At 42.4% G+C, this 13,741-nt stretch overlaps 1 protein-coding gene across 1 annotated transcript in view; it reads right to left on the bottom strand.

The window, feature by feature from the left end:
* LOC146655661 (ATP-binding cassette sub-family C member 2-like) overlaps positions 1-12,389 on the bottom strand; it is a 33,370-nt gene extending 20,981 nt beyond the window's left edge. Inside the window, exons 1-8 of the mRNA XM_085428157.1 lie at positions 12,234-12,389; positions 11,292-11,468; positions 5,354-5,494; positions 5,136-5,273; positions 4,830-4,952; positions 4,684-4,739; positions 4,350-4,605; positions 4,026-4,204 (exon numbers count right to left, since the gene is read on the bottom strand). Coding sequence (XP_085284283.1) covers positions 4,026-4,204; positions 4,350-4,605; positions 4,684-4,739; positions 4,830-4,952; positions 5,136-5,273; positions 5,354-5,494; positions 11,292-11,468; positions 12,234-12,278 — 1,115 coding nt within the window. The 5' untranslated portion in view covers positions 12,279-12,389. The remainder of the gene's footprint in view (positions 1-4,025; positions 4,205-4,349; positions 4,606-4,683; positions 4,740-4,829; positions 4,953-5,135; positions 5,274-5,353; positions 5,495-11,291; positions 11,469-12,233) is intronic.
* Between the last annotated feature and the right edge of the window lie 1,352 nt (positions 12,390-13,741).

The following is a 13,741-nucleotide window of genomic DNA, read 5'->3' on the forward strand; positions in this document are numbered from 1 at the left end:
GAGGAAAGACCTGCGAAATCTCTCCGTCCCACATATGTTATATGTTAAGAATTACGAAGAAAATGTAAAGAAGTGTTGTTGAAGTAAACTTTGATTAATCAAATACATATTGTGTGGTTGGACATCAGATGATCCTAAGTGAACAATGTGCTTGAATGACTAGATAGGAGGAGAGAGAAGGGGGGGCAAAAAGGCACTTGGGAGAGTATAAAAGAGAGCGCCCAAATGCATTCTTTGCTCTTCCCTTCATCTGCTGTGAGATGAACAGTTCAGAAGATTGGATCTCAAAGTGAACTTTGTGCCTGACGGTGGTCAGGACTACAGAACACTGAGATAAGCACATCTTCAGACCTGGGCGTGCCTGTCTCCTCTCCAGTGTTAAGAAAAAACTCAGCATTAACTCATTATAATTTTCGTACAATTAAAGTCTAAATTGTTGATATTCACCTTTTAACCCGTTGTGAAACAGTATAGGTAAAAATCTGAGTATTGACCCATTTTAATGTAAATAGCTCTTACAGGTTACTTCAGCCCTTTACACATAACATACCCTTGAGGCCTACTGTCAAGCCCTCTAAAGCTAACCCACTTAAATACCAAGCACACCAATAAAGAGGGGAGCCGCTGTAACTATGTGCCTGACGGAGGCCAGGACTGCAAGGCTACTCGGGCCCCCGGATTTTATCAGATAAGCAGGAAAAACATACAGACGATTTTGAGACCATTAAAGCTGGGCGAGCTCCCTGAGCCACATCAGCCCCATCTGAACTCTGCATTGCCTGCTGGGTAATACTCATCCAGCGATTAGAACTTCTTAAACAGAGAGCTGACCCAGACTTCCTGTATAGGGGTGCTGGTCCCGCAGACTGACAATAGGGAATAGTTAACCCAAAGGATTGTAAAAGGTAACTGCAAGTGAATAAAAAAAAAAACATCTGTGACAGATAATTGTATAAATTCCTTTCCTTTTGTTAAGGAATATATATATATTTTTAGTACTTATTTTCTGATTATTTTTGTTTTATGCAGACCAGAATATTAAGAGGCCACTTTTCACTCATTAAGTGTTTTAAAGGTCATAAATTGCTGAGCAAGACTGGAACACGGTGCAGAACAGGAAACTGTGCAGAACAGGGAGTCTTGTGCAGAGCTGCAGAGGTAGAGTGTAGCGCAGAAGTTGTTTTGATCAAAACTGTGTGTGACGTGTAAGTACCAAAATAACAGGAGGAGGGAGCTGACTATAATATAGGTTATAGGCTTCTAATGCTTCAGATCAGGTCTGCACGCATTCAGGTCCAGACCAAAAAGGCTAGGCAGTGCATGTATCACCTACGACAACTGAAGAAGCCCTACAACATCCAGAGCCTTCAGGTACTCGGGGCGGACCTCATCAACACCAGGGGCTCTGCCACCAAGGAGTTGTTTAACTGCCTCAGTGACCTCGCCCCCGGAAACTGGCGGGTCATTCCCCTCTGCTTCCTCCTCGGAAGACGTGTCAGTGGGATTAAGGAGGTCCTCGAAGTATTCCTTCCACCGCCTGACAATTTTCTCAGTCGACGTCAGCAGCGCTCCGCCAGCACTATACACAGTGCAGGTAGAGCACCGCTTTCCCCTCCCGAGACGCCTGACGGTTTGCCAGAATCTCTTCGAGGCAGTCCGAAAGTCTTTTTCCATGGCCTCTCCGAACTCCTCCCACACCCAAGTTTTTGCTTCAGCCACTGCCCAAGCTGCATTCCACTTGGCCTGTCGATACCTATTGGCTGCCTCCGGAGTCCCACAGGCTAACCAAGCCCAATAGGACTCCTTCTTCAGCCTGGTGGCTCCCTTCACCTCTGGTGTCCAGCATTTGGTTCGGGGATTACCACCACGGCAGGCACCAACCACCTTGTGGCCGTAGCTCAATGCAGCAGCTTTGGCAATGGAGACGCTGAACATGGTCCATTCGGACTCAATGTCCCCAGTCTCCCTCGGAATGCTGTTGAAGCTCTGCCAGAGGTGTGCGTTGAAGATCTCGCAGACTGGGGCCTCAGCTAGACGTTCCCAGCACACCCTCACTACGTGTTTAGGTGCACCGGGTCTGTCCAGCGTCCTCCTCCGCCACCTGATCCAACTCACCACCAGGTGGTGATCAGTTGACAGCTCAGCCCCTCTCTTTACTCGAGTGTCCAGAACATATGGTCGCAGGTCTGGTGATACGATTACAAAATCGATCATCGACCTATGACCTAGAGCGTCCTGGTGCCACGTGCACTTATAGACACTCTTATGTTCGAACAAGGTGTTTGTTATGGCCAAACTGTGATTTGCACAGAAGTCCAATAACAAAACACGGCTCGGGTTCAGATTCGGGAGGCCGTTCCTCCCAATCACACCCCTCCAGGTCTCGCTGTTCTTGCATTGAAGTCGAAGTCTCCCAGCAGGACAACAGGGTCTCCAGGTGCAGCACCTTCCACCCCCCCCCACCCCCCACCCCCCAGGGACTCTAAGAAGGCTGGGTACTCTGAACTGCCACTCAGTGCATAAGCGCAGATGACAGTCAGGACCCATTCCCCAAACCCTCTCACCCACCGGGAAGAACTCCAAAGTACCGGCAGCAAGCCGAGGGGATATTAGAATACCCAGCCCGCCGCCTCTCACCAGGGGCAACTCCAGACTGAGACAGAGTCCAGCCCCTCTCCAGGAGACTGGTTCCAGAGCTCAAGCCATGCGTAGAGGTGAGCCCGATTATATCTAGCCGGTACCTCTCAACCTCACGCACTAACTCAGGCTCCTTCCCCACCAGAGAGGTGACATTCCATGTCCCTATTGCCAGTCTTGGCAGCCGGGGATCAGTCCGCCAGGGCCTCCGCTCCTGGCCACCACCCGGCACACAATGCACCCGACCCCTATGGCGCCTCCTGCGGGAGGATGGGCCCATGTCTCCTCTTCGGGGTGTGCCCGGCCGGGCCCCATGGACTAAGGCCCGGCCGCCAGACGCTTGCCCTCGGGCACTCTCCCCGGCCTGGCTCCAGGGCGGGGCCCCGGTAACCCTATCCCAGGCAGGGTAAACTGTTCCCTTGATGTTCTCTTCATAAGGGTCTTCTGAATCGCTCTTTGTCTGGTCCCTCACCCAGGACCAACTTGCCATGGGAGACCCTACCAGGGGGCAAAAGCCCCCAGACAACATAGCCCCTGGGATCCCTGGGACACACAAACCCCTCCACCACGATAAGGTAGCGATTCACGGAGAGGTCTCTCCAAAGATCCTCAGGATTTTCTATACAGGCGCTGTGGAGAGCATCCTCACAGTGGTTTGGGAACAGCTGTGTGAAGGACCAAAAAGCTCTCCAGAGAGTGATCCGTACAGCAGAACGCTGCTGCAGGATTGCTCTCCCCCCGCTTCAGGACACCTATACCAGGAGATGCCGGACTAGAGCAGCGCAGATACTGAAGGACCCGTCCCATCCTGGCAACAAACTGTTCCAACTTGTGCAATCTGGTAGAAGGTTCCGCATCATCCGGGCAAGGACAGAGAGACTCAAGAGGAGCTTCTATCCCCAAGCCATCCGGGCCCTAAACACACACACATCCGCCCTCTCACATCATCTATAATTGACTGAGACAGGACTCTTCCAGACACTCTAAACCCAGGCACAATGTACATTTCAAATTCCTTTAATTTTAAATATGTGACAAATAAAGAACCTTGAACCTTGATCTGCAGATGTTTACATCGTGCGGATCTCTCTTCCGGAAGATAATATATTGAATAAAATGATTATAAATACTTTGACCACTCTGAGTCTGCATCTTCTCTGTCCAGTAGAAAAATAAAAAGAACTGGTTTCAATATTTTCCTTTTCTTTTTGAAAAGTATGCATCAGAAAGTCAGAACAGTGAACTATTAAGAGACCACTGTAGTCCAATACAGGGTACAACACAGCTGAGTTGCTGGTTTAAGTCCAGCGACATTGTACAAGCACAACATTGTTCTTCTCTTAAATCTGTTGTTTTATTTCTGTAACCTTCTGTAATATCTTACTCACTTAAGAAGCTGAGGACTGACAAAGGTTAACACATCCTGCAGAAGTTTGAAGCAGACAGATTCAATCAGAATCCTTTTAAAGGTCTTGTAAATGGTGGTAATCAGCCATGAATTGGGATAGTTCTCTTCCTCCTTATTGTCCTTTTTCTTCTTTTCATCTTCCTTCTTCCCCCTTTCCTCCTAAAAGAACAGATCGTTTAAACACAGTTGATGAGATTTATTCAGAAAAAAACATAGTGATGTTGATTAGTGATGTTATTAAAATCCGTTTAGACTGTAGCTCAATATAGTGTACATGTGTGTGGAAGTGTTTGAATGCTCTCACCATCATTAGTACATCCTGACTGACTCCTTTCCCCAGACCACTGGAAAGCCCATTTTGCTGTGGGTTTTCCTGGGCACTGTCTCTGGTTTTAGCTGATTTCTTTTTCATCTTGTTCTGGAATCGGACCCTAGCTGCATCCAACTCAGGCTTCATGAAATGCTGGAAACGCTCATTGATGAAAGCAGTGCTATCACTCTCATTCAGATCCCACATGTCCTCCTGAACCAGAGGTTGTTTGTAGCCTTTTAAGACCATACTGTAAAAACAATGAAAAGACATGGAGCACATATGTAGGTGCTTGTTAAGATTCCTACTATACTGACTTTAATGTTACCTGTTTAACCAGTTGAATGTGATTCTGCTCAAAAATGGTGCACCTGCTTCAGGATTCTGTGGATAAAAACAAGATTAACATTTGACTCCTTATGAACTTTGCCCTCGGAAAACAAACAAGCAAAACCACTAACAAATAAAGGGTACCTTTTTTATAAAGTCTTTAGCTTCTGGGGGAATATCAGCCATAATAGAAAGAACTAGTGCAATCAGTTCAAGCCCAAAAGAAATGTAGAAAAGGCTGAAACGTGGGACATCACGGACCTCGCCCTAATTGCCAAAAATGAGAGAAAGAAAAACTTTAAAGGGTTCCGAAGAAAAATGAAAATGGTGTGTTATGCAACACATAGAGAGCTAAAAGTCAATCATATCAAGTTATTGCACCATGTCTGAGTAAATCTACTATTTGTCTTCTACTTTAAATCCAACTTGATCAAATGTCTTCACTCATACCAGTCTGAGAGCCTCTCGTAGGAGGGTCTGGAAAGGAAAGATGTCACACAATACAAGGAGTAACCAGAAGAAGAAAATAGAGGCAGAGTCTATTGCTCCTTCCCGTCTTAATCCTTCATGGCAAAGCAGGACAAGGATCTAACAAAGAAGACACATCAGAACATAAAAACAAATCCTTTCAAATTTAAATAAATAAATATAAAGGTTGCTCAATTTACCCATGTGATTGCAAATAAAACTGGATTTGCGTAGTATGCAGCAGCATTTTCTGAAGATTGGTCACTGTTTGGACCAAAATCTTCTCCTAGTGTGACTCCCAGGTGTGCTATGGCCGTCAGGAACAACAGAGACGCCACAAGCTGAAGGAAGAAAACACAGACCAGACAGGAGAATAAATCATGTTATTTTATGCAAAAAAAATTTTAATAATCTTTTGCATAAACTTTTGACCAATACTATGTTTTTTTTTTCATGAGATAACAAATACTTAAAACTAAGTTCTTTCCCTTCATTCCTTCAAGGTTTTAGAGAAGTGATAACAGATGCTTAAAATACGCAGAATGAGACATCTCTTTGCCCTTTTGCTGTAAATGACTTGTCCTTTCCATGTTAGAACATTTCATACACAGTATATGCATTTATAATAAACTCACAGAGAATGGCCTCTTGGTGTTTTTGACCTTAACAGTGAATTTACACTACATGTGTTTTAGCTTCAATGTATACACTCTTTTTTTACACTGACCTTTGGAAAAACATTGTTCTTTTTATATTACTCCAGTCCTCAAGGGCCAGTTTTCCCAAATTTTTCCATGTGTCCCTGCTGCAACACATCTGAATAAAATTCAGTAGGTCATAGGTTCTCAAACTGTGGTACGCGTACCACTGGTGGTACATGGGCTCCCTCTAGTGGTGTGCAGGAAGTCTCTAAAATTTTTTGAAGACTGAATAATATACCATGTTCTGATTCAGGGATTTCTGAAAAATTAAAACGTAAAGCTCTGCTATCACTTTCGACATAAATGACGACAGGAAACTAAACAGCAGTGACATTTATATGGTTACTGTAGTTGGACTAGCTGGTATATAATGATGTGCTACATGGTGGCTAGCTACACAACTATGGTTAGCATAATATAAACACAGTGAAGCTGGAGGATGAACGCTAACTTTTTTCAACTCGACAAAAGTTAACGTGAGGTTTCCCAATGTTTAGGGACAAATGCAATTACATGTCGGGATGATGTAAATGGACCAAAAGTCAGTCATTACTGAGATAATCCATTCACAGTACGAGGTTGGTCATTAATATACTGCTGCATGGGCTGGGCTGTTGTTACATTGTAAGGTTTTCAAAACTGAGTTTTAAAATGAATAGTGGTAATAAAAATTGAGAGAGGTCAACAGTTATCACAGCCTTTTTTAGGGGCTTGTTCAGATTAAGTATGAAAAGATACAAAGCATTAAACATGCTAAAAACACAACAGCCTTAATAAATGCAGAGTAGTTTTGACCCGAAGGCAGGGTTCATCACTTAAAGACTGGATAGCCACCTGCTGTGAATGTTTTAATGCAGTACAGTTGTTATTATTATCACTTGTCACATCCTGATTATGACAGTTAAAATAAATAACATTCACATAAGAAATAAAATTGTCTCATGTAAACTGTATATGGTGTTAAATAGGCCTATACTACTGTACTTTTGTTTGGGGTTGCCACCTCAGCATGCAGTCAAGGCATCAGAATAATATAGGAAAATAATGAAAAAGCCTAACAATAGGTGCAGTTGTAAAGAGGTTTGCACAGTCTGTAAAATGAGTAATATATGTATTGATTGGGGCGACCGTGGCTCAGGGGGTTGGGAAGCGTATCTGTAACCGGAAGGTCGCCGGTTTGATCCCCGGGCTCTCTGTCCTGGTCGTTGTGTCCTTGGGTAAGACACTCTACCCTACAGCCTACTGGTGTTGGCCAGAGGGGCCGATGGCGCGATATGGCAGCCTCACCTCTGTCAGTCTGCCCCAGGGCAGCTGTGGCTACAACCGTAGCTTGCCTCCACCAGTGTGTGAATGTGAGAGTGAATGAATAGTGGCATTGTAAAGCACTTTGGGTGCCTTGAAAAGCGCTATATAAATCCAATCCATTATTGTGTAGCTATTTTTCTGCATTTGAAAATGCATTTGTGAACTAGCATGAAGTGTGGAAAGAGGGGAATGTTAATGCAATACTGAGAAACCCTCAGATTAAAGTGAAAACTAATCTTTAATTAGGATGATTACAGTCCATAGGGGGAAATGAACAGCAAAAATCAAGCTTTTTCAGAGAACTTGGAGCACTTGAAGGCAGGTTAACATATGACCTGACAAAGAACAAAGGAAATAGGTTATAAAATCCACACATAAGAATTAAGGGAAATGGACATAGCTGGGGAACAAAGCAAAACTTAAAAAGAAAGAAAAACTAAATGCAAGAGACAGGAGAAAAATGACTAGCAAAATAAAAACAAAACAAAACAGGGAATGAGAAACAATAGTTTGAAAGAGGGAGACAAGAACTTTACAGAATGAAGAACACTGAATGAGCACATTGAGCAAACACTGAGAGAAAAACTTCAAAGTTCTACAATCAGGACTACGGTAACTTTGTACTTTTACGTAGTTCTACAAAGGTCCCTGCAAAGTCACAGAAAATGTTAGTGGTAACGGTAAACAAAACCTTTAAAGCACTGTAATTCTTCATACTTGCAAACTGCTACACAGCGTACAGATTAGCAATGTGCCTCATTTTTGTGTAGGTCCTGATGGTGTCTGTGAAGGTTCTCAGTCATCGAGGTCATCGTAGTCTAAGGCAGCGGTCCCCAACCCCCGGGCCTCGGACCGGTACCGGTCCATGAGTCGTTTGGTACCGGGCCGCGAGAGTTGAGGCTCAGGTGTGAAATGTATAGTTTTCAGGGTTTTTATCAGTTTTCAGCGTTATCTTGTTATCGTTTTTATCGTTTACTCGGTTTTCGTGTGTTATGAATAAATTTTCTTTTTTTCGGTACCAGTACTAGTTTTATTTTGTTGTATTTATCCGCGACACCTTAAAGGCCGGTCCATGAAAATATTGTCGGGCGTAAACCGGTCCGTGGTGCAAAAAAGGTTGGAGACCGCTGGTCTAAGGAGTTAGAAAGAAAAGCGTCTGAACTTCTATAAGTTGCTTGAAGAGGTTTCACCTCTCATCCGAGAAGCTTCTTCAGTTCTAAGGTCAAATGGTGGAGAATCCCAGATTTAAACCCAGTGGGAGTATCCCCCCAAAGAGGGACAAAGGACCCCTGATGATCCTCTACCTAATCACATGAGCCAAGGTGTGAAAACGTTAGTGGGTCACAATCAGCCAGGGTTTCCCTAGCTGGTGTTAGGGAGGATAAGAAAGACAGACAGCGAGGAATGCCCAGACCTCTACATTGGAGAGACCAAACAGCCACTTCACAAGCGCATGGCACAACATAGAAGCGCCACCTCCACGGGACAAGACTCAGCAGTCCATCTGCATCTAAAGGACAAAGGTCACTCTTTCAAGGATGCCAATGTTCACATTTTGGACAGAGAGGACAGATGGTTTGAAAGAGGAGTGAAAGAAGCCATTTATGTCCACTGTGAGTGACCATCTTTGAACAGAGGCGGTGGTTCACGACACCAACTGTCTGCCTTCTATAATCCAGTTTTGAATTCCCTTCCCAGACGCCTTAACGCCCACTCACACCCTGGGCCATCTGATCTCAGGAAATCACATGATAAGGTGGGGCCACGTTTCACAATGAGCTCACCCGAAACCCTGGCTCATTGTGACCCACACCCGTTTTCACATCTTGGCTCATGTGATTAGGTAGAGGATCATCAGGGGGTCCTTTGTCCCTCTTTGGGGGGAAACTCCCACTGGGTTTAAATCTGGGACTCTCCACCGTTTGACCTTAGAACTGAAGAAGCTTCTCGGATGAGAGGTGAAACGTCTTCAAGCAACTTAAAGAAGTCCAGACGCTTTTCTTTCCAAGCTCCTTAGAGTAGGTCCTGATGATGTACAGATAACCTTTTAGGGTTTTCACTGAAACACCACAGCTATGACAATTTCTGAACTACCTTAAAATGCTTATTCAAACTCACCTTTTTACCATACCCCTTGACACCAATAAGTCATATAATGAATGCTGAAAGAAAGAAAAGCAAGTCTGTTTGACTGGAGGGTCACTTGAATAAATAAAGCTGCCTAAATGCAAATAACAATAATAATAATAATGATAATAATAAAATGTGTACTTAACAGTATCTATTGCAGGTAGCCAAAAAGATAAAAACCCTAACATCACTTCAGCCTTTAGCTTTGCTAGCAAGCCTGCTCTCAGTATCATGCTAGGAAAGAGTTTGTTTAATAGTTAACTAACACCTCTGTTAACTATATAGAATAGTACTAGTCATAGAGATTTAGTGCCAAGCTAGAGTAAAGACAGTGTGCTAATAACACTGTGTTTGCTACACTTGACTTGCAGGTGCAGTGTGTACGGTTGTGCCCTGCTGCTGACTGTGACTGCTCCTTTTTCCTCCTTTCAAAGAAGCTATTGCTGTTTTTACAACAAACAATGTCAGACTGTTCTGGCCTGTGCTTATACAAAAGTAAGCACTGTTAGGTCTTTTAGGTTATATTTGTATAAATGATCCATTTTCCTCTGATGAATTGTTCCCTAGCTTTTTGAAAAAAAATCTTCACCTTCTCTTCCAAAAGGTAAAAATTCCAAACTGTCAGTTTGTAAGCATCCCATAATCCACAGTGACCTCTCCATATAAAGTCTGTTTCCTTTCTGTATCGTTGCTGACTTGAAAGCGAACTGCTATTAAGCTTAGATGGAAAGTGCCCGTCCTTCACGCCTAGTTTCTTTTTAAAACTAAAATGTGAAATCTTCCGGAGTTAAACCCTTCACTTCTTACAGACATTTTTGTATTAAAAAAAAACTAAGCAATTCCAAATACATTATGATCACTTTAGTGTTACAAAATTTATTAAAAAAAATTTTTAAATTTAAAATGCTATTAAATCATATAGTATTTTTAATTATACAATCCTGTGATTTCATAAGCATTTAACATGTATTGTCCAAACTCATTAATATATCTTGAGAAAAATATAAAACATGTATTTTTGTTTTTATAAGTTTATGGTATATTTACCAGTTTTGGTCAATGATTCTAAAAAAGTACATAACCAATAAAAAATGCACCATTTTTTTAAAATATACCCTGTGAAGGTTTACAAATACTAAATGGAAATTATTTACTCATAAAAGGAACATTTATAGATGTTGTCACCATTTTCTTGGGATGAATGTGTGAGGTCAAATATTTCATGAATCTTACTTTATATGCATTTTTATGATTTTGGCTGCAGTACAGTGAACAATACCAAAGCCTGGAATAAGTATGCATTTCACATACCACCATGACCACCATCACATGAAACCAGGCTGTTATACAGAAATGGGAGAGGCAGGTTACCACCCCAGATGTGTCCTCGCCTGACCGGAGGAAAGCGGAGTGCCAGAAGGCTGCGACCAGCCTTTGGGCCAACGAGGGATTGCCAAGTCTAAACCACGGCATCTCCCCAACAGTTTTGACCAATTAAAAGCATCATACATAATTCTCTGTAATGTTAAGTAAAGGTCGCTCTCTTTCAGGACGTTGGTTACAGCTAACTGCTTGCAGACTGTGGTTTTCTGAATCAAAGAGATCCATGTACATGCTTATGGGTTGAACTGCTTGAGGCAATAAATGATTAGAAACTCAGACTACATCCTTCTTTTACTCAAGATAAAAAGAATGCGCAACAAATGCTTCCATCAAAACACAACATATGTGTTAATTGTCAACAAATCCAAGTAAAGGTACATAAACTAGTTTTAATGTCATTTTGTCATCTTTTACTGTCATTTTACTGTAATTTGATTCATATTTTATATATTAAAAAAATCTCATTCAGTTTTTCCTGTAAATCCTGTAAAACCTTACAGTAAAAAATATTTATTTGCAGTATACAGTTAAACATTTGAAACTAGAAGACAGCTACCTAAGCTATGAACTGAAACAACAATTTTTTATGAAGATGTCTTTATTAGATAGTATTTCTTACCTGTTTGCAGATGTAGAGCTTGGACAGTTGTTTTGTGTTTACATTTGCACTCTGACAGAGAGCCAGCAGGTGCCATGGGGCACAGAGCCACAGGAAACAAAGGGGGATCCATACAAGAACTGTCTGTTCCACACATAGTGGAAGGTCTGGGTCTGGTCGCTTCAGATATGAAACATTCTGAAGAACACATACAAACAAACACATATACATAACAAAGTCCCGCTGCCCTTCTAAGGGAACCATAAAGTTGTTTTAAAAATTCAACTGATTAACTTTTTGAAACCAGAAACTTTCTGAAACCAGAAAGTTAATCATTTTCTTTTCTGCCTTTTTGGAAGATGTCTCACAGTTGCTGTGACAAATAGAAACCATGACCTTCTTGTTTGTCCATTCTGTGTTGAACAGACTGACACAATAACATGAACAGCTTTTTACACGTATATCTTTCATTTTTACTGCCTTTTAATCAGCTTCACTTATCTTACAGCTTTTATTTCTCCAAAGCATAAAAAAAAGCAAAAAACTATGACATCAACATGTCCCTGACATGGTATTATAAGGTCAAATCAAATAAAATCAAAATTTATTTAGATAGCACATTTTAAAACAACAGTGTTGACCATAGTGCTTCACAGTCAGTAAAAGCATGAGACAATTAAAACAAACAATAAAACAGGACAACAAACAATAGGTAACAACACAATAAGCTAGAACAGCCAACTAGTTAGAATCAAAAGCCAAAGTAAAAAGATAAGTAATAATAATATAAAAAAAACCGCCAAAAACTATGACATCAACATGTCCCTGACATGGTATTATAAGGTGTTATATGTCTGTTTGCTGTCATTTTCAACATACCTTCCAGACAATTTACTTTGTATGTTACTAGTCTTATATGTTTGTTTGAATTAATTCTTCAGTCTTTCTGCTTGTTTAACTCACCCAAAAAATGGACCCACAGTACTCCTCCAGAGCTGCCGCACACATGCTTTACAGTGATAGCTTCAGTCAACCTCAGCTGATCAGACAAGCCGACGCCTCTCACCCTCTGCCCCACTACTGCCGGGTTTTACTCAAATACTGCTGCTTTCTCCTCTGTCCACCCACAGCTTACTGACAATTGTAGGATGTGGCTGTAAGGGACTTTGATCCATGAGGTTTTTTAAGCAGAAAAAAAAAGTTGCTTATTCCCTCTACAGAGAAATGACATTAATCCAACAGAGAGGTGCTGGATTAGCGTAGAGAATACAAGATTCGAATCTGTACCTGGTTTCTACAAAAAGTACACTACAGGCTTTCTAGTGAGTCAGTGAAAACATTCAACCGATAAAGCAAAATCATTTACAGAATCAAGCTTTGTAATTTGCGCAAATAAGCTCCTGAGAGAGGAAAAAAAAGTGAAGGACTTACATAAGTCTTACCATGCTCTTTTAACTGTGTTAGGGGGAAAACCTACTGAAAAGGGGAAGGGGACGGGAGCATTTAGGGATTTGGAGGGAGTGGGGTCATTAGATCCCTTTTCCTGTTATTTTCTACATAAATATTTTAAACCAGTAAGGTTTTGATAAATGATTGTTGTCTGACTTTAAAATAAGAAAAGTACTCTAGTTCCACTTTGTCATAAGTACACATACAGTTGTGGTCAAACATTTACATAAACTCATCATTGATATGAATGTCATTCTATTTTTTTGGCTTTTAATGATTTCTTTGAAGTCTGTCATGGTCCAGGTGTGTGCCAGTGTGTCTCCCTCCGAGCCGGCATCTCCACCCCTGGGAGGAGCCTCAGTGTTCTGCTGATTGCTCACACCTGTGGGTAATTTAGCCGGGGACTCATAAGGCCAGCGTACTCAACCTCTCTTTGCCAGATTCTCAGCTAACCCTAGTTAGTGCAGGCCACCACCGTGAGGTCGCACTCGCTTGGTGAATTACCTTGTCTCATCGTGTGTTTCTCTCATAGCCACACCAAGCTGCCAAACATTAATCTCTGCCGAAGAGCTCCAACCCGGACACTGGACCACCTGACAGTCCCACAGGCTGTTCACCTGAACCACCTGCCTGCCTCCCTGCCTCCACGCCAGGAATTTCGGACCACACACCCGGACCACTCACCCCTCCACGTCACCACCGACCACCCGCGGCAAGTACGAAGTATGAAGGAAGATTCAGAACAAACGGCTTATCCATATTTCTCCTGAACCATACCTGAACGTCTGTACTCTATTTACAGTGACTCTGACCCAGATTGCTTACTTAGCCCAGGCTGCTTAAGACCCCTTTGATTCAGTTGTGGCACTCCGCACTTGTTAACCTCACTTTCCAGTTTATGAACACTTACTGAGTAAATAAACAGTCTCTAAAACTACTTACGTGCTGTTCAGCATCCTGCATTTGAGTCCTTTCACCTTTGAGGCGGCCTCGGCCGTGACCAGAGATGGGCAGTAACGCGT

This window comes from Rhamphochromis longiceps, linkage group LG13 (assembly GCF_057381845.1).
Source record: "Rhamphochromis longiceps isolate RC_006_pf linkage group LG13, R_longiceps_female_GT1.1, whole genome shotgun sequence".
Taxonomy (NCBI): domain Eukaryota; kingdom Metazoa; phylum Chordata; class Actinopteri; order Cichliformes; family Cichlidae; genus Rhamphochromis; species Rhamphochromis longiceps.